At 36.7% G+C, this 23,059-nt stretch overlaps 2 protein-coding genes across 2 annotated transcripts; both read left to right on the top strand.

Moving 5' to 3' along the window:
* The first annotated feature begins 1,964 nt into the window (after positions 1 to 1,964).
* On the top strand, positions 1,965 to 14,995 carry LOC128362241 (5-hydroxytryptamine receptor 3A-like). The gene is made up of 17 exons (XM_053322983.1): positions 1,965 to 2,066; positions 2,338 to 2,382; positions 2,719 to 2,828; positions 3,105 to 3,274; positions 3,494 to 3,654; positions 4,120 to 4,330; positions 5,365 to 5,649; positions 6,782 to 6,951; positions 9,000 to 9,102; positions 11,010 to 11,059; positions 11,198 to 11,242; positions 11,526 to 11,632; positions 12,139 to 12,308; positions 13,020 to 13,180; positions 14,010 to 14,220; positions 14,346 to 14,557; positions 14,699 to 14,995. Exons 1-17 carry the CDS (start codon positions 1,965 to 1,967, stop codon positions 14,993 to 14,995), a joined length of 2,610 nt encoding a protein of 869 aa, XP_053178958.1.
* A 1,990-nt stretch (positions 14,996 to 16,985) lies between these two features.
* On the top strand, positions 16,986 to 21,871 carry LOC128362240 (5-hydroxytryptamine receptor 3A-like). The gene is made up of 9 exons (XM_053322982.1): positions 16,986 to 17,040; positions 17,571 to 17,731; positions 17,869 to 17,913; positions 18,426 to 18,532; positions 18,840 to 19,009; positions 19,400 to 19,560; positions 19,821 to 20,031; positions 20,482 to 20,652; positions 21,561 to 21,871. Exons 1-9 carry the CDS (start codon positions 16,986 to 16,988, stop codon positions 21,869 to 21,871), a joined length of 1,392 nt encoding a protein of 463 aa, XP_053178957.1.
* The last annotated feature ends 1,188 nt before the right edge of the window (positions 21,872 to 23,059 follow it).

The raw sequence follows: 23,059 nt of genomic DNA, 5'->3' as shown, positions 1-23,059 counted from the left end.
TGGGAAAGCCACCGAGTGAAATAAACCAGTATTTACCTTTAATTTGAATTTATATCAAAACTTTCAGTTAATGGTAATCCAGAGGGAATTTGTACCAAAAATACTGTAACTTTCAAAGACACCCATGTAATTTGACATAAAGCTCAAGACTTATATTAACTTCAGATTAGTGTTGGAATATTTGTTTTCGCAGAGAACGAGGACTGTGTCATCAGCATTAGACAGGAATATGTTCATGATCTCTGTTTAAGCAGGGAAATGATTATAGCAAGCTAAACCTGTTAATGTGCACCTGAATATTGTAAAACAGACTAGAACAATGGAGAACCTCCCCTTTATTATGTTCAGCACTCTGAGGTCAATGATTTATTTGACCTTATTTTAAGCTTCTGTATGATTCCTGTGAGTTCAATGGACTCTGTATTTTGAAGTGTTATATTGTACACAGATTGTAACTCCCATAGGTGGAGGTGTTGAAAAATAAAATGGGTGAGTGGTTATTGGAGGTGTTGAACAACAAGTCTTGTTTTTTGTGTGTGTTTTTAAAGGAATACAGTGTTCCATCCAAGTGTTTTGTTTGTTTGAAGACCTTGCAGGAAAAAAGTTCCTTTTAGGTTTAAAATTAGGATCAGTACAGTAAGTTCACTTATTTGCAAAATTGCAATTTTGGATTCAAGTTTGAAACCTATGTTAACTTGAGGCTACATCCATGATCTTAGCAGATGTATGTGTGCGCACACTTTTGTCATCTGTCCGTTGTCTATTCTTCTGTTCGTTAACGGTAAATATGATCAAGTATGAGTGTAATTATAGGGACTCAGCTCATATTTAGGGGCAAAAAGGAAAACCACTAAATGTTAGGCTTAACATATTTTTTGTTAGGTTTTGGTTAAGGGTTGGGATTAGACATGTAGTAGTTGTCGTTAAGGTTCAAGTAAATCTCCAGAGACTTAATATTAGCCAATGTGATTTTTTTCCTTAGTGACAAAAACAAGTGTATGTACGTGTAGTCTGGCAGTAGGAGCTTTAAATATGCTTAAGTAGATGATTGTGATGGATACTTCAGGTAATATTTGGTCCAGGATGTGTTCATCACAGCAGAGGATCAATTTGATTTCAGTTTTACTCTTGATGTCAGGTAATGATGACTTATTTGTAATTTTTAATGCATTTTGTAGCCCTGCTAAAACCTTTTAATCCTCATGTCAGTAATAAGCAGTACTGTCTTTATTGTAGAAGTTTATCCTGGCAGTTTCAGGTTTAGCTTTGTGGTGTGATGTTATTGTCATATTTTCTTGACTTTTGTCTTTGCATATGATATTGTATCTCTAGGTATATTTATACATATTTCACTTTCTTTAAGTGTTGATTCAAAATTAATCTTTCAGCTAATTAGAGTAACAAGTCATAATATATTATTTTTTAAGGAACATGTTCAAATAATTATAATGTCCTTGAGACCTGTGAACCATCACATTACATTTGCCCTATGCTACATAATATTAGTTTCATTTTCAATTAATCTCTAAATTATTAATAATAATTTATATGTTTATTAACCTTACTATTAACACATATATTATCACATCTTGTACTATAATTAAACCTTCAAAATCATTTTTTTGTTTTACAATATTTTGTGTAGTTTCTATAATTACAAAATGGCAATTTGTTTTTTTAAAAATCATTGATGGTGAGCTAGTCTAAAAGTGTTATTTAAACTAATGTAAACTGCTTTTTGATATCCCCTTCCTGTGGGGCATCCTCCAATCAATGTATATCCTCTCTTTACTCTCCCTAACTAATAAAGGCATAAAAGTTAGACACCAAAAAAACAAAACAAAAGATATTTCTTTAAAACACCTTGTGCAACCCCTTTCCATTTTCCCTTTTTTTTGTCAGTGTCTCTATGTTACACTAAACTGTCCTGTAAAGAAGGCCACGGCGGTCCAACCCATGAGTCCATGCAGGCTGTGTTTGACCTACAATCCTTCAGGCCGGCAGTGAACCTCAGCAATCCCACTATAGCCAACATCTCTTTCACGCTGTATGCTGTCCTGGGGGTGGTGAGTTAGCCAATTCATTATTTATTTATTCAAAAAAAATACCAGGAGCATCTAAATCTTGATTGAAAGGACCTACACTATGAGGCAATTTCGAAACAAACAGGTTTACAACAACAAGACTTAAATATGCATCACTGACAATTTGTATTGATAATTATTTTTCTGCATCATTATAATATATACTGTAGCTTGACTTGACTGTGACATGGTTTACACATAGCATTCAGCTTCACATGAGGTTTACTCTAGTTGTTACTCTACTGCATTTCAGAATGAGAAGACCCAGATACTCACTACTTTCCTGTGGCTGAGACTGGTAAGTGGCAATGAAAGGAGTAATTAGAATAAATCGATTTTAAAACACTTTCACACCCTGGAAGCAATTGTTAATGGGAACATGGAAACGTTTTTTTGTGCCTTTTGACATTTTTCAGACTCTCTTTCTGGACTTACCACCTTTTAACATTAAATAAGAGCCAGTATCCATTACTTTAATAGGGACCATCTGCTGTTTTCAATATATTAATGCAAGTCCAATATGGTGTATGGTATAATATAGTATCATATATAGTTCAAATTGTATTGAGGATTAGTAATTGAAAATATATTTTTACAGTGAGAAACTGCATTATTTCTGATTGATTCATTACAGTACTGGAACCACGAGTTCCTGGTTTGGGATCCAGATGAGTGTGACGGTATCAGTAGGATTTCTCTCCCTGTGAAGCAACTCTGGTCTCCAGACATCATCATTTATGAATTGTAAGTTCTCCAGTTACTTGACACTTTGTTGGTAACTGGAGGCCTTTTGGAGGAAACGCGTACATCACTCCCAGAGGCTACACTCGGTGCACAAATGTGTCATCTCTAGGGAGGTGCATCACACATCCTCAAGAATAACCAAAGCAAATTAGTTTATCTGTAAAATAATGTCAGAAAAACCAGCATGCAAAGCTGGTATGCATTGTACCTGTGGTTTTACCTTATATTTTGTGTTTTTCTGTGATTTTGTTTCTGCTTATTTCTTTTACCCTCCAGTGTGGACGATGATGTCTCCCAAGCATGTCCTTACGTCTACATCAACCACACAGGCCACATTCGTTGGGACAGGATGCTCCGGCTTGTTTCAGCCTGCAACCTGGAGATCTTCAGTTTTCCTTTTGATGTGCAGAATTGCACATTTACCTTTGGTTCCTATATGCACACCAGTAAGAACAGACTTCTTTACATTCACAGCCATAAACTCATGTACTCATAGGCTACTGAACCTAAAGCTGGCTCAATAGCTGGCAAAGGGTCAGAAACTGGGAACTTCTACAGAAAATCATTTTGTAACACGTCAGGCTATCTCAGGCTATACAGTTCAGATTGTGCTATAAATCTGGTTTGCCAGTATTCCTCTCTCATTGTGTGCCTCTCCTTCACAGTAAGGGATGTGAGGGTGAGCCCAGCCCTGACCTTTGAAGAGATGTCTGGAAACTCAAAACGTTATCTGGAGGCCAGTGGAGAGTGGGAACTTGTGGACATACTGGGAGAGACCTCCATTCTCAAGTTTGGCATTGATGAGTGGGACATTATCACTTTCTGGGTAAGGAGAGCAGGGTGTTGCTTTTCATGCTCTGGACACACTGACCATTACCTTGAACCAAAGCAAATGCTAGTTTTATGGGAACACCGAGCAGTGCAAACAGCATTTGCTGTTTCAGCTAATTTGGTACCTGTCGATCACAGCAGTAAATCAATGCCCATATGGCAGACATCAAAGCTACTATCAGTCTTCAAATCTAAATAAATAAATGACCGAGGGCATTATTTGTTGAAAAAAATTATCAACTTAGCATTTATAGAGAGAAGTTGATGCTTGTGAGTCAGTCAGCCAGCATTTAAGGCACTTGTGCATTTCCTTCAGCCTCAAGTTCTAGTCATTGCCATTTTGTTTGAAACCAAGGTAGGGAAGGGATGTTTTTAATACATCATCCATCCATCAACCCATATACAAGACTTCACTTCATAAAGATACATCTAAACTAGACATCCCTTCCTCATTCTCCAGGTGGTCATAAAGCGGCGTCCAGTGCTCTATGTGGTCAACCTGCTGATCCCCAGCTCCTTCCTCATGCTTATCGACATCCTGTCTTTCTACCTGCCTCCCCACAGTGTGGACCGCGCCTCCTTCAAGATGACCCTTATCCTGGGCTACACTGTCTTCCTGCTCATCATGAATGACCTGCTACCCAGCACAGCAAATGGCACACCCATCATAGGTCAGAGGTGGTGACACGTAGACAAGACAAAACATGAGCACAGCTTAGATTGAGGGTTTCGCCATCACAAACATCATGATCAATCCACAATATGAATAAGTGACAATATTATATCCTATTGACAACCCTACAGAGAATGCTGATCTAACTATGCAGTTTCCCTCAGCCATATGGAGCATTTTTCTGCCTTTGTTTTGCATTTAGCAGTTCAAAGCATTTAGAAACTAAGCAGTGTGAAAATCAGACTCATGTTCATGAGATTGCAATAAACACAAATCCAGATGAAACCTAATGTCTGCTGGATGTGTAAAAAAAATCCAATGTGTTTTTAAATAGTGTTTCCACTGCCCCCAAGTGGCCAAATCAATTAATGCAGCTTTAAATCTTACCCTTTGGTTTAGTAAAATAATAATAAATAATAATAATAATAATAATAATAATAATAATAATAATAATTATTATTATTATTATTATTATTATTATTATTATTATTATTATTATTATTATTAGTAGTAGTAGTAGTAGTAGTAGTAGTAGTAGTAGTAGTAGTAGTAATAATAACAACAACAACAATAATAATTTTAACTGTCTGGCTTTCTGAAGTTGCAACAGCCAATAGACACAGAGAACATTACTGATAGTAATCAAAATGATCAGACTATAAATCTGGTTGATATTTTTCAGGGTTTTCCCAACATTCATTGTTTAACAACTCAGTTTTTACATCTCTCATTTGGCTATCAAAATCAAAAGCAACTTCCACATGAAAGACACCAATAACATTTCTAGTGAGGAGGTTATATAATATATAGTTATATAGTACAATACAATCCTGAAAGTAAATTGTGTAAGCCTAAAATCAGAGTACCTTGCCAGGGAAATCAATGGATCAATGGATCTGACCAATAACTCTTCGAGATCTTTGCAGATATGTTATGCTCAATTTGTGCTTTGGGAGAAAACAGAAAATGAAAAATTATAAAACATTTCACACATGATCTCTTAAATGTGTATCCTTCAATCTTTCAATCTAGGTATCTATTTCTCTGTGTGTCTGGCCCTCATGGTAATCAGTCTACTGGAGACCGTCATCATTACTAATGTTCTCCACCACAACTCCATGAAATTCCAAGAGGTTCCACACTGGGTGAGGGTTGTTGTCCTCAAACACATAGCGAACCTAATCTGTTACCACTGGCAGGAGGACATCCCACCTCCCACTATACCTCAAAAGGATAAACCTGAAAGCTTAAATGATTCAGGTCCATCCATCCAACCAGTGAGCCAGACAACTGACCAGCATCCAACCAGCAATGCCGGTAATCAAACATAACTTTTTTATTACTTTTGCAAACTGTAATTGCTCCACACCGGTCTTGAAAATCCTAGAGGTGATTGGAAAATTAAACAGAGGACAGTTTAAAAAAATAATGTAGAGCAAGAAATTAATACATGAATCGGCAGCTGGGAAACATCTGCAGTCCCATACAAGAGCAATCAAATGCCTATCAAATGTAGGTATGATTTTGTGTTATTTTATTATACACAAAAAAAGAAGAAAAAAAGAAATATGGTCCAGAGTAAACCACTTAGGAGTACTCCTACACTTTAGATGGAAAGGGGCATAACACTGACCTGTAATCTGGTTATTTAGTCACTGATGTAAGGTTTTGTATTTATGTTGTTTTTGCAAAATGTAATCTAACATCTCTCCTTGTTACATCGCTATTAAGTGTTCAGTACATATACGAACAAATATTTAACACCAATTCTTCATACTGACCTGACTATACTGAATCACCATTGTCACTGCCTCAATCAATAGTGGAGCTGCCCTCACTGGTAACAGAGAGCACCAGCGTCAGCCATGATGCACAGTATGTTGTTAAAAGGCAGCAAAGCTATATTATCATATTTATTACTGTTAGGAAAAGGTGTCTTCTAAGCTATTACCCATCTAAACAGTGCTTGTATAGACTTAGTTTTGTCTTGACTGAACTTAACAGCAACAGGCAAAAGACAGAATCAAAAAATATATAATAATACTGGAATAGCATTTTGTAATTTGAGGTATAATTTGTTTCTATGAAATGTAAAGTACTGCAATGTGTAGTGTGTTCCTAATAACCTCTTTTCTTTGTCAGTCTAAATTGGTCAGATATTAGCAAGCTAATGTTAGCTATGACAGATGGTTCATTCAGCTAGCCCATGCAACAATCCCACCTGGCAATTAGAATTAGAAGGTATAATTTATAGTAAGTAGTCCCTACATAAAAACTGCTTTGTGTGGTTTTAGCTTAGTGATGTGTATATCTCCACTTAGGCCTACATTTTAACGAGGATAATTTTAAACTTAAGCTACAGACTGGTCCTGATATGAATACTTTTAACTTACTGTTCTGTACTATTTAACCGTGATCCCTCCTGTCACCACTCCCCTGCCATGTACAGGTACTCTGCCCGAACTGCAACAGATCTGCCAGTACCTGGGTGACCTACGTGCCCATCTCACCTCGCTGCAGAAGGAGAGTGAGCTGCAGGACCAGTGGTGTCATGTTGGATATGTCCTCGACTTCCTACTTTTCCGCATCTATCTGCTGCTTATCTCCTGCTATGCCCTGGTTATCATCTCAATGTGGTGCATCTGGATCAGCCAGACTTAACTGAACAAGGGGCCAATGTGAACTAGGGCTGCAATCAATGCAGTGAAGGGTGTCAACATTAAATTTGTAGTAGGCAAGTAGAAGGCAAAATGGCCTCTGCCAGGTGGGTTTTGGGACAATGACAACATCGCCATCATCAACAACAATAACAACAACAAGAGCATTTACTATTCCATTGCCTTATTTGCTGTTTTTGATGTGCTACCAAAACCCCCAACTCACATAACCTCTGACCTCCTCCTTTTGTCAAAAACTATGATATGAAAGTCAAATCTCAAATGTTATGTTGTTGCCATTAGTGATCTTGAATCTCAGTTGAGTCCCCCCTCTGTTCTTGTAAACCTGTTTTCTCCTTGAAGACCAAATCATCAAGACAGTAAGATTGTTTTAATATATAAAATAACTTTTTCTGCTATCAGACAGTTGTAGTTTGATAATGAGAATAAATAACTATTTCATTCTCATTTCCTACGGTGGCCGAGACCCGCCATAGCTGCAAATAAAAGTAACGCTGCAAACAAAAAGAAACGCTGCTGCAAGAAACGCTGCTGCAAATAAAAGAAACGCTGCAAATAAAAATACACACCGCAGCAAACAAAAAAACGCTGCAAATAAAAACAAACGCCGCTGCAAATAAAAAAAACACCGCAGCATATAATAAAAAAAACGATGCAAATAAAAAAAGACACAACAGAAGTGGATTACCGGGGACTGTTTTTGCCGAAACACCGGAAGAAGAAACAACAACAACAACAACAGGACTACGAATTGGAAAACGAACTAGAAAGTAAGTGCAAATGGTAGTGTTTGAGGGTGACTTGTCTGTTTCAGCCAACATGGGGATGAGGATCGGAACTGCAGACACTTAAAACACGCTGTTCCGCCTACGGGACGGGTCGTAGGTTGGGAGGTAGCCACAAGTCTTCTGAATGTTTTAAACACCAACCCTTAAACATATTTATTCATGCCGTACATTGTTAGAAAGCATAGGTTGCCCTGATTCATTCAAGACCACTCACGAATTATATTGGTTGCTCACAGCCGTAATAGTATTCAGCCACTCAGCTAAAGTAAAAACAGCTATAATCTCTACATACCTTCAAAGTCTTCCCTTTATCCACAACGATCATCTTATGACTCAGGACTTTCTGTACAGCTCGCCAAGTATCCATTCTTGTGAAATATGAAATCCGTTTCCATAACATCGAAATACTTTCCTCAATATGTCCATGTATTTAGTCCAACACGTAACGTAATAACACAAATAACAAACCATATACGGTCCCTTTTACGTCTTTTCCTGACCTACGTACAAGCAACAACTTCTTCCGGTGTTTCGGCAAAAACAGTCCCCGGTAATCCACTTCCGTTGTGTCTTTTTTTATTTGCATCGTTTTTTTTTATTATATGCTGCGGTGTTTCTTTTATTTGCAGCGGCGTTTGTTTTTATTTGCAGCGTTTTTTTTGTTTGCTGCGGTGTGTCTTTTTATTTGCAGCGTTTCTTTTATATGCAGCAGCGTTTGTTTTTGTTTGCAGCGTTACTTTTATTTGCAGCTATGGCGGGTCTCGGCCACCGTACATTTCATTACTGGGTGACCTAAAGCTCATGTTATGCTGCACTAAATTGTCATGTGCTGATAAGAAGTCTTAAACTCTGCTTTCTTATTTCAGGACATACTTTTGTGCATTATTACTCATTTACCCAGAAAACAGTGAACACCTTTTTTAATATCTCATTAAACATTTCAAGCATCAGACACTGTGATTCACGCAGTTGATTGGACTATTGTAATACCTTGCTCTCTGGCATCAGTAAAAAGTTTCTTTCCCACCTCAAGTTCACCCAAAACTCTGCTGCCTGGATTTTAACTGGGACAAAGACACATAATCACATTTCATCAATCCTGCCTTCCTACACTGGCTGTTATACTTGTTGCTCATCGACATGATTTCGGTGACAGCCCTTCTGTTTTGCTGCTCCTGCCATTGCTGTGTTCTGTCTGCAGGGCTGGTTCCTAGATGGGACACACCTGGGCCCAGTGTGTGCCATGTATAAAAGCCAGAAGCTGCCAGTTCAGATCTCTCTTCTGCCTGACACGCTCCTGTATTGTTTGTTTTACTTTGTTTCACCATATACCACATGCTCCACTCCACTCCCTACATGACTGACTTCACAGACTTATCCTACCTAATCTATTGTTTTTGTTAATTTTGACTTCATTGTTTTGATTGAATTTAATTTTCACTGAGTACCCTTGCTAATGATTTTGTCACAGTCTAGACCTGGGCTGACATTTAAAAAATGTATTGATCAATTCAGTCACTAGAGGTTTGACCCTGACTTATTCTAAAGCCCCTAGGGACTGTATGAAAATGAATTGTGGTAAACAGGGGTGTCAAACATGCGCTGCTTGCTCCAGCTGTTTCAGCAGCTAATGAAAATAGATGAGCTGATAGTGCTGCATGTGTATGTTGTATGGAAAAATAAATAAGAAAACCAAGCAGGTTTACCGGCGGGTGCTGATTCAGTGTGATCAGAAGTATTTCGGGACACTAGTTTGGGACAGCAGCAGATGAGCAGCTTTTATTGAGCTGAGGCAACAACACATAGTATGAGCACAGATCTGAAGCCTAAAAGATTCACTAACTCTATTGTTTTCCACTGGATGGATCAGAATGATTCTTGACTGTGGGACTGACACATAGTCCAAGGACAGGGTGCTTAGTCAGCCTTACAGGGACTTGGTTGCAATATTTGTGCACAGTGAAGGCTCTGATGAAGAGTTTTTGGGACTTGAGCAAACAAACAGCTACAAATACGCTGTATCGATTATCTAAAGTTTCAAAAGAAAAGTAAATTGAAAAAGTTTTCGAGTAACTAAACGTGTGTGTTTATAAATAAATAGCTACTGGTGCATTAAAATAAACCAGTTTTTAATAGAAATGTGTTTTTCCCAACATGACACATCCCTAAATAGACTGCATCTTATACAACGGTGCGATTTATACACCAGTTTTTATGGTACATCACATGACACTGTGGCCTGATGCAGTATTTGTGACATAACAATCAAAACTGATCACATGATGAGTCATGGGACGGCTACCTAGCCTTCAACAAAAAGAAAAGGACATAAGCGTGGGAGGCAAACTGACAGAGCAATTAGCCACATGTAACGGATTGTCTTTGTTTGGACCTCAACTTACACAAATACATGTGAAGTTGTGGATACATGATGATGAAGATGAAGATGAAAAAACCTGTTGCACGATCTAAGCACACAGTATGCAAACACAGATATCAGATGGGTGGATCTCTGCAAGCTACTGGGATTACCCTTAAATCCTTAAGTACCCTTAAGAGTCAATATTAGCCTCTAAAGAACGTCACAAATGTCATTAAATAGCTTACAAATTCATGTTGCTCCAGCAGAACATCTCGGAGCAATCTATAGAAGACTTTTTGCTTTACAATGTGAGGCACTTGTCATGTTGAAGGCTCAACTGAGACTAAAAATGACAGACGTTAAGACAACAGACCTCATCATCTACTGTTTCATGTTGCTTCACGGTAAGGTGAAAACATTTTGACCATGCACAAAATAAGAAAAGAGAAGATGATTTGTTAAAAGCTGAATCATTGCAAGCTAGTAGTTTAATTTCATCTGATCCTGTATACTAAACTAGAAATTTGTTCCTTTATTTTTCCTTTTGCTTTTCTCACTTTACACATACTCACTTTGTGAGCCATTGTATAGACATTTGCACTATAACCGTATTGTGCACCTCAGACAAAGAAAGATGTGCAATGCCTTTATTTCCATACTGATAAAAGAATCGTTTTTTCATGCATGTATTTGAGCTACTCATACATTTTGTTTTCTACATCCTTTTCTTTAATTCAGGTTTAATAGCAGCATTGAATTGCACCAGTCCGAGCCCTGAATCTTTGTTTAATGCATTTGAGAGGGAATTATTTCCAAAAAAACTGATACGTCCCGTGAAAAGCTTTTCAGATCCACTTAACATAACCATCAGTATCAATGTGGTGGGAATTTTAGAAGTGGTGAGTCCATACAAACATCTATTCATGCCTGAACATAAGCACACCTTTATCAATTAAGTTTCTAACAACATTTGATTTGAATTCATAATTGATTGTATTACTGGCTCCAATTAAGTGAGCAATATGTCTCATTCACAGGATGAAAAACTCCAAACCCTGACAGTATTCTTATGGCAAATGCTGGTAAGTTTTCAGGACACAAAAAACATTAATTCAGAAGTCTGTGTGTAATCAAATCTGCAATGTGTCCATTTTTTATGTAGTACAGGACTGATCAAATTATTCTGATCCCAGTTGATGTATACATACGTTGTTTGAGTAATTTTTTATTTTATTTTTGAAAAGTGTAGAATCCTTTTTATGCTTGTCTTCATCATCAGATAACTTTTTTCTTTTTCTTTCAAAATTCGAATTGGGTATTGAACTGTCACTTTATTTATCACATTGGTGTTGTTGTTTAATATAGGAGTGGGACATAGAGGGACTGAGCTGGGATGAGAAAGAATGTGGAACTAAAAGAGTCTCTGTCCCTTGGGAAAAGCTTTGGATCCCAGATGTCCAAATCACTGAGTTGTAAGTTTAAAGTTGATTAGTCTGGGGGCTTTATCAGCTTCATCACAGATGAACAATAAAGGACCAACTACCTACATCAGAGAAATTAATTTTAAAGCAAGATAAAAATTGACCTTCCCTAAACATTTCGTGCCGTTGTGTTTTTGTTAATGTCGTTGTGGTTTTCTTTTTGGTTGTTGTCGTTTGCCCATCAGGGCCACCGTAAAAATGCTATGGAAGTTCAATTAAAAATGAAACTTTCGAATAGCAGTTAAAAGTATGTATGTACAATCAAAATGCTTTTAATTTAAGTTTCCAGAGACTTATTTACTTAATCATCCCTGTAAACATTCATGTAGAAATATTGCATTTAAGTCCGTTGTAGTCAAATTACAACACAAATGTTAAAAAGCAGGTAAAAACAGGGAGCTGACTGGAATATGAACTTTCTTGTCTCTCCTTTCAAACTTTCCTTGCATACAAAAATGTGAAATTAATAATGTCTGTTTTATTTTCTTCTGTTCTAGCATGGACGAGGACAAATCTCCCAAAAGTCCATATGTCTACATACACAACACAGGTCAGGTTTTTGATAGTAAGCCGATCAGAGTGATCAGTTCCTGCCGATTAGTAATCTACACATTCCCCTTCGATATCCAAAACTGCTCTCTGACGTTTGGATCCCATGTTCACACTGGTAAGGTCCAAATATAAAAAAGTTCAAAACACCTGTGTTAATAAATCAAACCATAACTTGGTCTCACAGACAGATCAGTTGAAAGATTCAGCTGTGAAAATTGTTAAACTAATTCCAACATGAGTGAACAGTTGTGTCTACATTAATGTAGACAACTGCACTTTGTATTCTAAAATATCAAAAAAAATGGCTGTATTGCATTAAAAGGTGCAGTGTGTATAATTTAGTGGTATTTAGCATAAGTATATTTTAATTAGTGTATAATTACCCAGAAAAATATGTGTTGTGTTTTTGTTATCTTAAAATGAGCCCTTCTTCTACATTTCCACATAGAGAGAGGGTCCTCTTCTATGGAGCCTGCCATGTTGCACCACTATGTCTCTACAAAAACCCAGAAAGGACAATATTGGCTCTAAAGATGTGTGTCTAAAGATTAGTGCTTTTAGCTTGGAAAGGAAGTGTGATGAGGGAGGGGTATTCAGTCAGTTGCAATATGCAACCTCACCACTAGATGTCACTAAACCCTACACAATGGTCCTTTAAAGATTTAAATATGTTGAGCCCTAAGGGCCACTGTAAAAAAAGAAGGAAAAAAAGGAACTAAATGTATTAGCTTTGCTTAAATGTCACAGTTATTTTAACACAACAGAAGACCACTAACAACACAAGTTTGGTGTCTAACAACTAAAAACAAAACAAATGTTATTCAAGATTCAGACATAAGGATGATTCAAGGCCATACAGCTGAGGAGATCCTGAACGAGTCCAGAGATGTGATAGAGACCAATGGGGAATGGGAGCTTGTGGACATCAAATTAGCTCCAAATACTCTGGTGTTAGATGAGGGGACCTTCTCTAAGGTCATATACTATGTAAGTATTTACAATGTACAATGTACACTTTTTATTCTAATTCCACACTATACACTACAGTATATAATAAACACTAATCGTTATTGTGTGCTGCTGTTATCATCAAAACAATCAAATACTTAACTGGTTTTGAGTAACAGGAAATGATACAATACTTGTGCCATTAAATGTTAATCATACTATGGTTATATATATGGTTACACGACATTTACAGACAATATAATACAGTTGACTTAATAACATGACAGCAAATAAATGTGAACTATCTAAATGACTTTAACATTTTAGAGATTTTATTTTTGTCCAGCTAGAATTGCAGTGAGGGGACTTTGACTCAAGACTTCAATATTTCTGAGATCCTATCTACGGCCCCTGCTGTATCAAAACACACCACCCCAAGTGCTGAGATCAAGTGGGTTTTCTGTCCCGCAGAAAACCCAGTCGGTGGTTGTAATACAAAGTATCAGCCTCTTAGCAAATGTAGTACTCATACCAATATCTATCTCATAATTGAATCAGTTTTGATTTGTTGAAGTGAAAATTACATTTTCTGTTTGTCCCACACCTTACGAGTGGATGCTTGTAATACATTTCACTGTTTGTCAGCTCTTTATAAATGTTGTAGTTGTACCAAAGTGTAAATGTGAAAATATTACATCACTCCAGACATTTTATAAAGCCAGCGTTTTCATGACACTGCACATCTGATTTAACCCAGAAACATGAGCCAGTCCCTTTTGCATCCACAAAGGGGAAATAAACATAGTAACTGTCAAAAATTTGACTAAAATCTGGTTGGAAATTAATTGGACCTGTGTCTCCTCTCAAGATTGTTTTAAGACGTAGGCCAATCCTGTACATTGTGAACATCCTGATGCCCAGCTGCTTCCTCGTCACAGTGGACATTTTCAGCTTCCTGTTGCCTCCTCATAGTGTGGACAGATGCGCCTTCAAGATGACCCTCATTTTGGGCTACACAGTCTTCTTGCTAATCATGCATGACCTGCTGCCTGTCACTGGATATACAACACCTCTCCTGAGTGAGTGACATCTTTAATATTAGTATATTTTAAACATAAAAATGGAGGCCAGCTATATCTTCTATATTTAGATGAAGTGTTCCTTTCAGACTCTTTATCGTTGACACCCTTTTTTTTCCTTGCAGATGTTTTATTCTCAATGAGTTTCGCTCTGATGGTGATCAGTCTGTTGGAAACCATATTTATCACTAATATCCAATGTAGCTCCAGCCAGTACAGTACAGTGCCTCACTGGCTCAGTGTCTTTGTGCTACAGTATCTAGCTGTAGTTGTTTGTCTCCCCTCAAAAAAGAAGAGTAACCACGTCACCGTCTCCCTTTTCTCACCTGAGAGAGGTATAACAATATTGTTTATCGTACTCTATTTTTTGAGATTAACAATATAAGTAATTACAAATTAATGTTTGACCTTGGAAATAGCAGTTTGACAAACCTTTTTGTTTTTTATAAATCACTCCTACTCTTTCTTTTTGATATACTCAGCAATGAATACATGCATCATCCCAACAATTGAGCTTCAAAGCACCGCTGGTAATACACCTTCAGTAAAGTCCCCTCAAGAGCTGACTGCGGATGAACTGAGGAAGCTCAGCAATGATCTCAAGGCCATCCGCCTCCAGATGGAAAAACATTTAGAGGGAAACAAAATCTCACAGGAGTGGTACATGATCGGCATAGTCACGGACCGTCTTCTGTTTGGCATGTACATTGTCTTCATGTTGGTCAGCTTTATTACCATTACATGTATCTGGGTTTTAAGTAAGTACATGTATTAGATTGACTTGACTTAAGGGTAAAATCACGTTGATATGTTGATCATCAACAAAAGCTTGAACAACCTAATAGTTAATGAAATTAGTGATGATATGTAGTAGTTGTTAGTGGTTCTGGTAGGAAATTAATCCAGTAATTTTTCTGTATATAAGATTTATTTTTAAATAATAAATAATATTTATCAGGCAATGATTTGTCTCTGCCCTCATGTTCATCAAGGACCAGAGGGAACTCTTTACCAAAAAGACTGTAACGTTAGAAGACACCCACGATTTGACTATTTCAAATGGCTGAACTATGATATTCCTTTCAGAATAGTTTAAGCACAGATATTTTGCAGGGAATGAGGACTGTGGATTTTTTTCTATCATTTACATGGGAAGTACATTAGGAAGGGATGCCCTAATGGCCAGTATGAATGGCATCAACCTGTTTCACTGTTAATGGGCACCTAAATATTGTTTGCAAATGCTTAATAGAAACAACGTGCATTTTCAATCTCATACAAGACTCCTTTTTGCTGTGCAGAACCCAAGCCTAGTTTTACACTTGAACATTGTATCACATGTATCTAAACAGCTCTAAACCAGAAATAAGCACACAGTTTGACAGTACAGTGCACAGCACTGGAGACTGGAACAGATTGTAACTCCTGTAGGTGGAGGTGTTGAAAAATAAAATGGGTGAGTGGTTATTGGAGGTGTTGAACAACAAGTCTTATGTTTCCTGTGTGAATTTATTCTAGATCCATCTAGATATACTACAATTGTGTGTGTGTATGTTTTGCATTCTTTTTAATTATATTATAATTAGGCTTTCATTTCATCCAAAAAGAGAGAGAATTTGCTCATTACCGCCTTAATGAAGTCCTTTCAGGTAAAAAGTTACTTTTAGGTTTAAAATAAGGATCGGTACTGTAATATAAGTTCATATGAGTATGTTCATTTATTTGCAATATTGTAATTTCAGATTCAAGTTTGAAAACTAACTATATTAGATGTGTCATCTGTGTGATGGGGTACATACACACATTTGTCATCCGTCTGTTTGGGTGTTCATGTGTTTATTAGTAAGTTATAAATCTGAGTGGAGTCCCACAGGGCTCTATTCTTGGACATGTATGAGTAAAACTGTATGCTCTCTGTAGAACAAATCAAGATAATAAGATTTAATATACAAAATGCCAGTTGTACTTTGATATCTGAATACATTTATATTTCATTCCCATTCCATTATTGAGTTACCTAAAGCTCATGTGAGTTGATCCAGGCCTGTGCTGAGTTCTGATGTGCCGTAGTGTCACACTCACACAGGCAGGCGAGCGTGGCAAGGGACCTTGTTGCATGTCATTGTGGAGGAAATTATGATTTAATGTCAACATACTATTATTTCAGGAGACGCCTTTGTGTATTATCATCACGCAAACTTGCTTGACTTATTTGTACAATGTCTAGTGCGTGACTACCAACGCCATGATGGTCATGCTTCAGTACCAAAAGGGTAGCATGATAATGCAATGTTTGATTTAGCCTAATTAGACAACCGCATGTTTTTCGGTTACTGCGGGCTTGACCTTCTTCTTCTTCTTCTTCTTCTTCTTCTTCTTCTTCTTCTTTACTTAACCTACTTCAAGGAACAGAACAGTCAGCCAGAAGCAAAGTGTTGGGTTTACTTAGCTGTCACAACATTGACCAAATAAACTCCACCTAAGAATGTTTAAAAACCTGTTACATGATCCAAGCACACTTTATGCAAACACAAGCATCAGGCAGATGGATTACTGAAAGCAGCTGGGAATACCCCGACACGGTATTATCAGGGATCTATAAGTCAACTTTAGCTTCAAAAAGACATCAGAAATTTCACCCAGTAGCCAATACATCTGTGTCTCTCCAGCAGAACATCTCAGAGCCATTTGGTAGAGGACAGCTGACTTATTTTGCTTTACAATCTCAGGCACTAGTCACATTGAAGGCTGAACCGAGACTGAAGATGAAAGCGGCAACAGTCACTGAGTCCATCTTCATCTGTTTCTTGCTGCTTCACGGTAAGGCGAAATAAATTTTGACTATGTACAAAATAAGCAAAAAGGGGGACGATCTGTTAAAGTCTGATCACTACCCAGAAGCCTCATCCAAATATAAACTAATGATGTTTTATTTGACTAAACTAGAAACTAAAGTGAAATACAATGACTTAATGAGTCCTTGTTTCTATCATATTGTTATTTACACTTTTTAGTGAACGTATCTGTTTATTTTAACTAGTGGCTTTATTAATAACTAATGAGTCATTTATTTAGAGTTTGTAGACCAGTAATAAGCAGAACAACTGAGAGAACTGAGAATAACTTTGGATGGTGTTTGTCAACCATAAATATACTCTGATTACAACTTATCAACTTACCTTTAAGTGACTGACTGACATCTAAAGGCAGATCAGAGTTTTAGGGTGTATTACAGTGAAGTGGCACTTAAGTCACTGGAGTTCTTGAGTGTATGTAGTATGAAACTTTTCATGTGCATATAAATGTGTTACTCATTCATTTTGTTTTCTATATTCTGTTCTTTAACTCAGGTTTTGTAGAAGCACTGAATTGCACCAGCCCGAGCCCTGAATCTTTGTTTAATGCATTAGAGAAGGAATTATTTCCCAAAAAGCTGATACGTCCTGTAAAAAGCTTTTCAGATCCACTTAACATAACCATCAGTATCACTGTGGTGGGAATTTTAGGAGTGGTGAGTCTACACAAACATCTATTCGTGTATATACATAAGCACACATTTTTCAATTCAGTTTCTAACAATATTTGATTTTATTAATAATTGATTGTATTACTGCCTCTAATTAAATGAGCAATATGTCTCATCCACAGGATGAAAAAGGCCAGACCCTGTCAATATTCATATGGCAAGTCCTGGTAAGTTTTCAGGACACGGACAAAAAATGTCAATTCATTCACAGGTCTATGTGTAATCAGAGCTGCAATGTGATGATTTTCGTATGTATTATAACATTGATCAAATTAGTCTAAATACATTCATTTTCATTGTATTGAAATTAGATCTCAGTGATCTCAAGGGTAGTAGTGTGTATTTTTTTAAATACCACAGGGGTTTGCAAAAGTTAGAAATGTTCTAATTCTACACCTGGATTTTTCTAATCAATTGCGTTTTATCCCAATTGCAGAGTTTTATCCCAAATGATATATACATAACTATGTGTTTAAAGTAAATACATTGAAATACATTTAAATGAAGAAAATTAATGAACTTGTTAGTTAAATGATACAAAACATTAAATTGTCTTATATGCTTACCATCACCAAAATGGACATATAGTGAGAAACAACTGAAGCATCTACTGTATCAGCAGTTAAAATGGCTGGCATTTCTATACTGTACATCACACTGGTATTGTTGGCTTACACAGGAATGGGAAATAGAAGGGCTGAGCTGGGATGAGGAGAAATGTGGAACCAACAGAGTCTCTGTCCCTAGGGAAAAACTTTGGAGCCCAGATGTCAATATCGCAGAATTGTAAGTTTAAAAGATTAACCTATTACTTGTCAGCTTCATCACAAATGATGAACTGTTAAATGTCAGCATCCTGAGAAGTTTTCAGAAACTTATTAAACTTGATAATCCCTGTAAATATTTATGCATGTGTAGAAATATTGCAGTTAAACCCATTTTACTTAAATTACAACAAATGTTGATGAACAGGTAAAAACAGGGAGCTGAGTGGGATATGAACTTTCTTGTCTCTCCTTTCAAACATTTTTGTATGTTTGCATACAAAAATGTGAAATTAATAATGTCTGGGTTTTTTTCTCTTGTGTTCTAGCATGGATGAGGACACATCTCCCCCAACTCCCTATGTTTACATATTCAACGATGGTATTGTTTTTGATGATAAGCCGGTCAGAGTGGTCAGTTCCTGCCGATTAGGAATCTACACATTCCCCTTCGATATCCAAAACTGCTCTCTGACATTTGGACCATATATTCACTTTGGTAAGGCTCCAATTCTCCAATTCTCCAAATATAAAGTACATTCCTTAAAAAGTTTGAACCACCAAGTGTTAAGCATTGATTGGACTTAACCGTGGACTCTATTTTTCAGTGTTGTGTATTTTTATGGGGGCTGTACTGTGTGCCTCAGTAAAGAAATAATAGAATACATCTCAGTTGCAAAAAATCAACAGTGAAAATCCACTTTTAGTGTTAAAGTAATCCATACATGTATGCATTGATATGCTGACATATAATCAAAAACATAACTGTATAAAAAGGCACTAAATGTATTATTTTAAATATCAATTATTTTCATACTATGGTGTAACCATTGTAAAGTTTAGTGTCCATAATAACTCAAAATAAAACTGCTGTTAAATGTTATTCAAGATACGGACATAAGGATGATTCAAGGCAACACAGCTGCAGACATGCTGAAGGAGTCCCAAGACGTGATAGAGACCAATGGGGAGTGGCAGCTCATAGACATCAAAGTAGATCCACACACTCTGGTGTTACCAGGCGCAAACTACTCTCAGATCATTTACTATGTAAGCACTTTTACTTATTTAAATTATTCTAGTATAGACCATAGACTAATCTTCATACTGTGATGCTATTTGTTAGCATCCAGGAAATTCTAACAGGAAATGATACAATACCGTGGTATTATTATTGTTTTTGGTGGTGTTTGGGGAGCACACACTTGTGCCAATTCTTTTGCATCTACAAAGGAGAAATGAACTTAATTGTTAAAAGTCTGACTCAAATCTGGTTGGAATGAATTGCATTGCATGTGTCTGCTTTCAAGGTTGTTTTAAGGCGTCGGCCAACCCTGTATGTGGTGAACCTCCTGATCCCCAGCTGCTTCCTTATCACAGTGGATCTCTTCAGCTTCCTGCTGCCTCCCCAAAGCGTGGACCGATCCTCCTTCAAGATGACCCTCATCCTGGGCTACACGGTCTTCCTGCTCATCATGAACGACCTGCTGCCTGTCACTGGGGAGACGACACCTCTCATCAGTGAGTGACTTGTCATGTTGTTACTTCTTTTATTATATTGCTTGTGTCTTTATGAAGTTGACTGCTTCTCTTCTGGGCCTTTAAAAAAAAATTGAGCTTCATCATTAAACTACTGGATAAAGAGTATTTCTTCGATTGAGAGTAGTTCCAATGAAATGTGTACTGTTGATAATTATTTTTCCTGCAAAGAAATATTGCTGCTGTTTCTTTTTAATGACGTGAGTTGCAAAAATTCAAATTCACCTCTATTTGTGTTGGCAGAAGAATAGCTCAGTAATAGTTTTCAATTAAACTACTTGATGAAGAGATGAATAACATGTTTGACCACTTTTAATATTAACATAATTTCCTAAATAAGATTGGAACCAGGATAAGACTCAAAAGCATGTAAAAGATATCCAATGAGAAGGGTACTAAACCTTTCCTCTTTGTTGCTGTTGTTTCCTGCAGATGTTTTCTTCTCCATCAGCCTCGCTTTGATGGTGGCCAGCCTGTTGGAGACGGTGTTTATCACTAATATCCAGTTCAGCTCCAGTCAGTATGGCACGCTACCTAACTGGCTCAACATCCTTGTGCTGCGTTATCTAGCAGTCATAGTTTGTCTCCCTCCAAAGAAAAAGAGCAACAGAATCACGGTCTCACTCCGACAAGCACCTCCAGGTACATACAGAGCATGAGAGTAACAGGCAGCATGGTATTACATGGTATTTTCCCCTGAAGTTCATATTCATTCTTATATTCATATTTAGTTCATCTTAACATATTATGAATTTCACTCAAAGCCACCCATTTCCAAGCTGTGCATACAGTATCTCTTATTGATAATGACATCAAAGTGTGTTATGTAGTGATAATTCACTAAAGTGTAGCCTGCTGATCATTGACTGTTTGCTTTGGCGCTCCTTTCACATAACTTTATATACAGAGCTTCGGTTGGATGACTTTTAAATAAACTGAACGAAAGCAAACAAAGTGAACTTAGCACCGAACTGCAACCTTAAGGAGTTATGCAGACACCGCCACATACTTTATAAGTTATGGTTAAGAGGGATTACTTGTGTAAGAGAACTACTTGATTACTACTTGATTGAAGAGACTGAACAGAAGTCGCCGAACAGCCAACTTGGATCTTTATTGATGTGTATTAGTCTATACATTGATTTTTAGGAAAATCCTGAACAGTATGCAATTAAGATATTTCAGACTAGACTAAAATGATTGATCAATGGGACATTATGATCCCTAAAAATGATTTCAACCTCTAATCAAATGTATTATCAGACTTATATCAGCCAGTTTTTTAGGCTCGTTGCCAGTAAGATCAAGCATGTTATTGTATTTCAACAGTTAAGAGTGAAAGAAACTAACTATTGTTGCTACTGTTACCTGTAGTTGAATAAACCTTAAGAAACCTTTAAGAAACTGTGTTCTCTATTTTCCAGTAGACTACAAAATGTATATTAGTGACTGTTTAAAGGTGTCTGATCATGTATCAGAATTATAATGTGTTGTTTTTACATTATTTACAGAATCAGTAAACAATTTCAGCCACATCAACAGCATCTCAGTGAAACAGCTTCACAACATCTCTGATGATAAACCTTTGGAAAAACCTGCTCTGGATCAACAGCCGGTCTTGGATGAACTGAAGAAGCTGAGCAGGAATCTCCTGTCCATCCGTATTCAAGTGGACAAACATTTCCAGGGGTCCGAAACCTCGCAGGAATGGTACATGGTCGGGATAATTGTTGACCGTCTGCTGTTCGGCCTGTACCTCGTCTTCATCATAATCAGCTTTGTTACCATCCTGTGTATCTGGACCTTGAGCAATTATGCATGATTTAGCTGGAGAGTCGATAGCTTGAGTGAGTTAAAGCGTGTTTAGATTCACATTTTGAGTAAGAAACTGTAGAGATGATTCATTCCTACTTGGTATCACTGAAGTTATCTTTAATTGAATTTAAACAGATGCTGTGTTACTCTAATGGGTAAAACAGTGGTCGTCTGATGCTATCCAAGTACTCATCAGTATAGTTATGATGTTACATTATGATATGATCCCACTGAAGACCTAATTTATTTTAAATTTCATCTCATATTCTCTTTTTTGTTGTTGTTGTTGTTGCATTCTTTTTTTATTCATATTGTCGTACTTAATGTTATTGTATATTTTTTTTAGACAATGTATAAACACACATTATTTTTGAGAAGCCAGTAAGTTCAGGGGAAAAGAAAATCACCTTCAGGGTGTACAGTAATAATCTCAGGTTTGCTTGAAAAGCCTAACTTTGTTTTGGGCTTTAAATCCAAACTTTAAAAGCTGGTGTTTAATTTAACAGAGCAGAATGCAACTGTTACAGATGGAGGTGTTATAAACTAAAATGATTAGCACTTAGTGGTGTCGAACAAGAAGTCATGTTGCTTATAATATACATCCAAACAGCAAGTAATGATGAAACATATTTTTTATATATCTAGTGTGCATGTTTGCATTTTTTGATATACAGCATCTCTAAAGATCAAATGTCCCTAAAACAAATTCCCTCCAAAAATGATCCAGATTTCTAAGTGGCCATACATTGTATCTTTACTGTGCTTGTCAGTCATGTTTAATTGGAAAACAGTTTTTTTTATTTTTATGTTGATGTTTAGACCACTTCATAATTAATAAAAATGTTTAAAGAAATATTGACTGTAACAGGTGATTTCTACTCCATGGTGCCATTAGCTTACTGCAGGTTTTGGGCTATATGTGACTTTTGCCTTTAGGTAAAAAAAAAAAAAAAAAAAAAAAAACAACGTACAAAACTATACTTTAAACTACATGTTTAAAAACTTTATTTCTGAAATGACATCATCAAAATTGCATTATTCTTCACCTCATGAGGATGATTAATGTGTATGTGCTCCTTCACGTTCAGTGAGTGTGCCTACAATACTCCTTGTATTGAATGTGCAACACAAATTATTATATATATTTTTTATCTTAGTCCTATTAGTTTTTCTGTTAATGAATATCAATGCTGTT

Source organism: Scomber japonicus, chromosome 7 (assembly GCF_027409825.1).
Source record: "Scomber japonicus isolate fScoJap1 chromosome 7, fScoJap1.pri, whole genome shotgun sequence".
In the NCBI taxonomy this organism is placed as follows: Eukaryota; Metazoa; Chordata; class Actinopteri; order Scombriformes; family Scombridae; genus Scomber; species Scomber japonicus.
The sequence above is the reverse complement of the archived record's forward strand: the minus strand, read 5'-3'. Positions and strand labels throughout refer to the sequence as shown.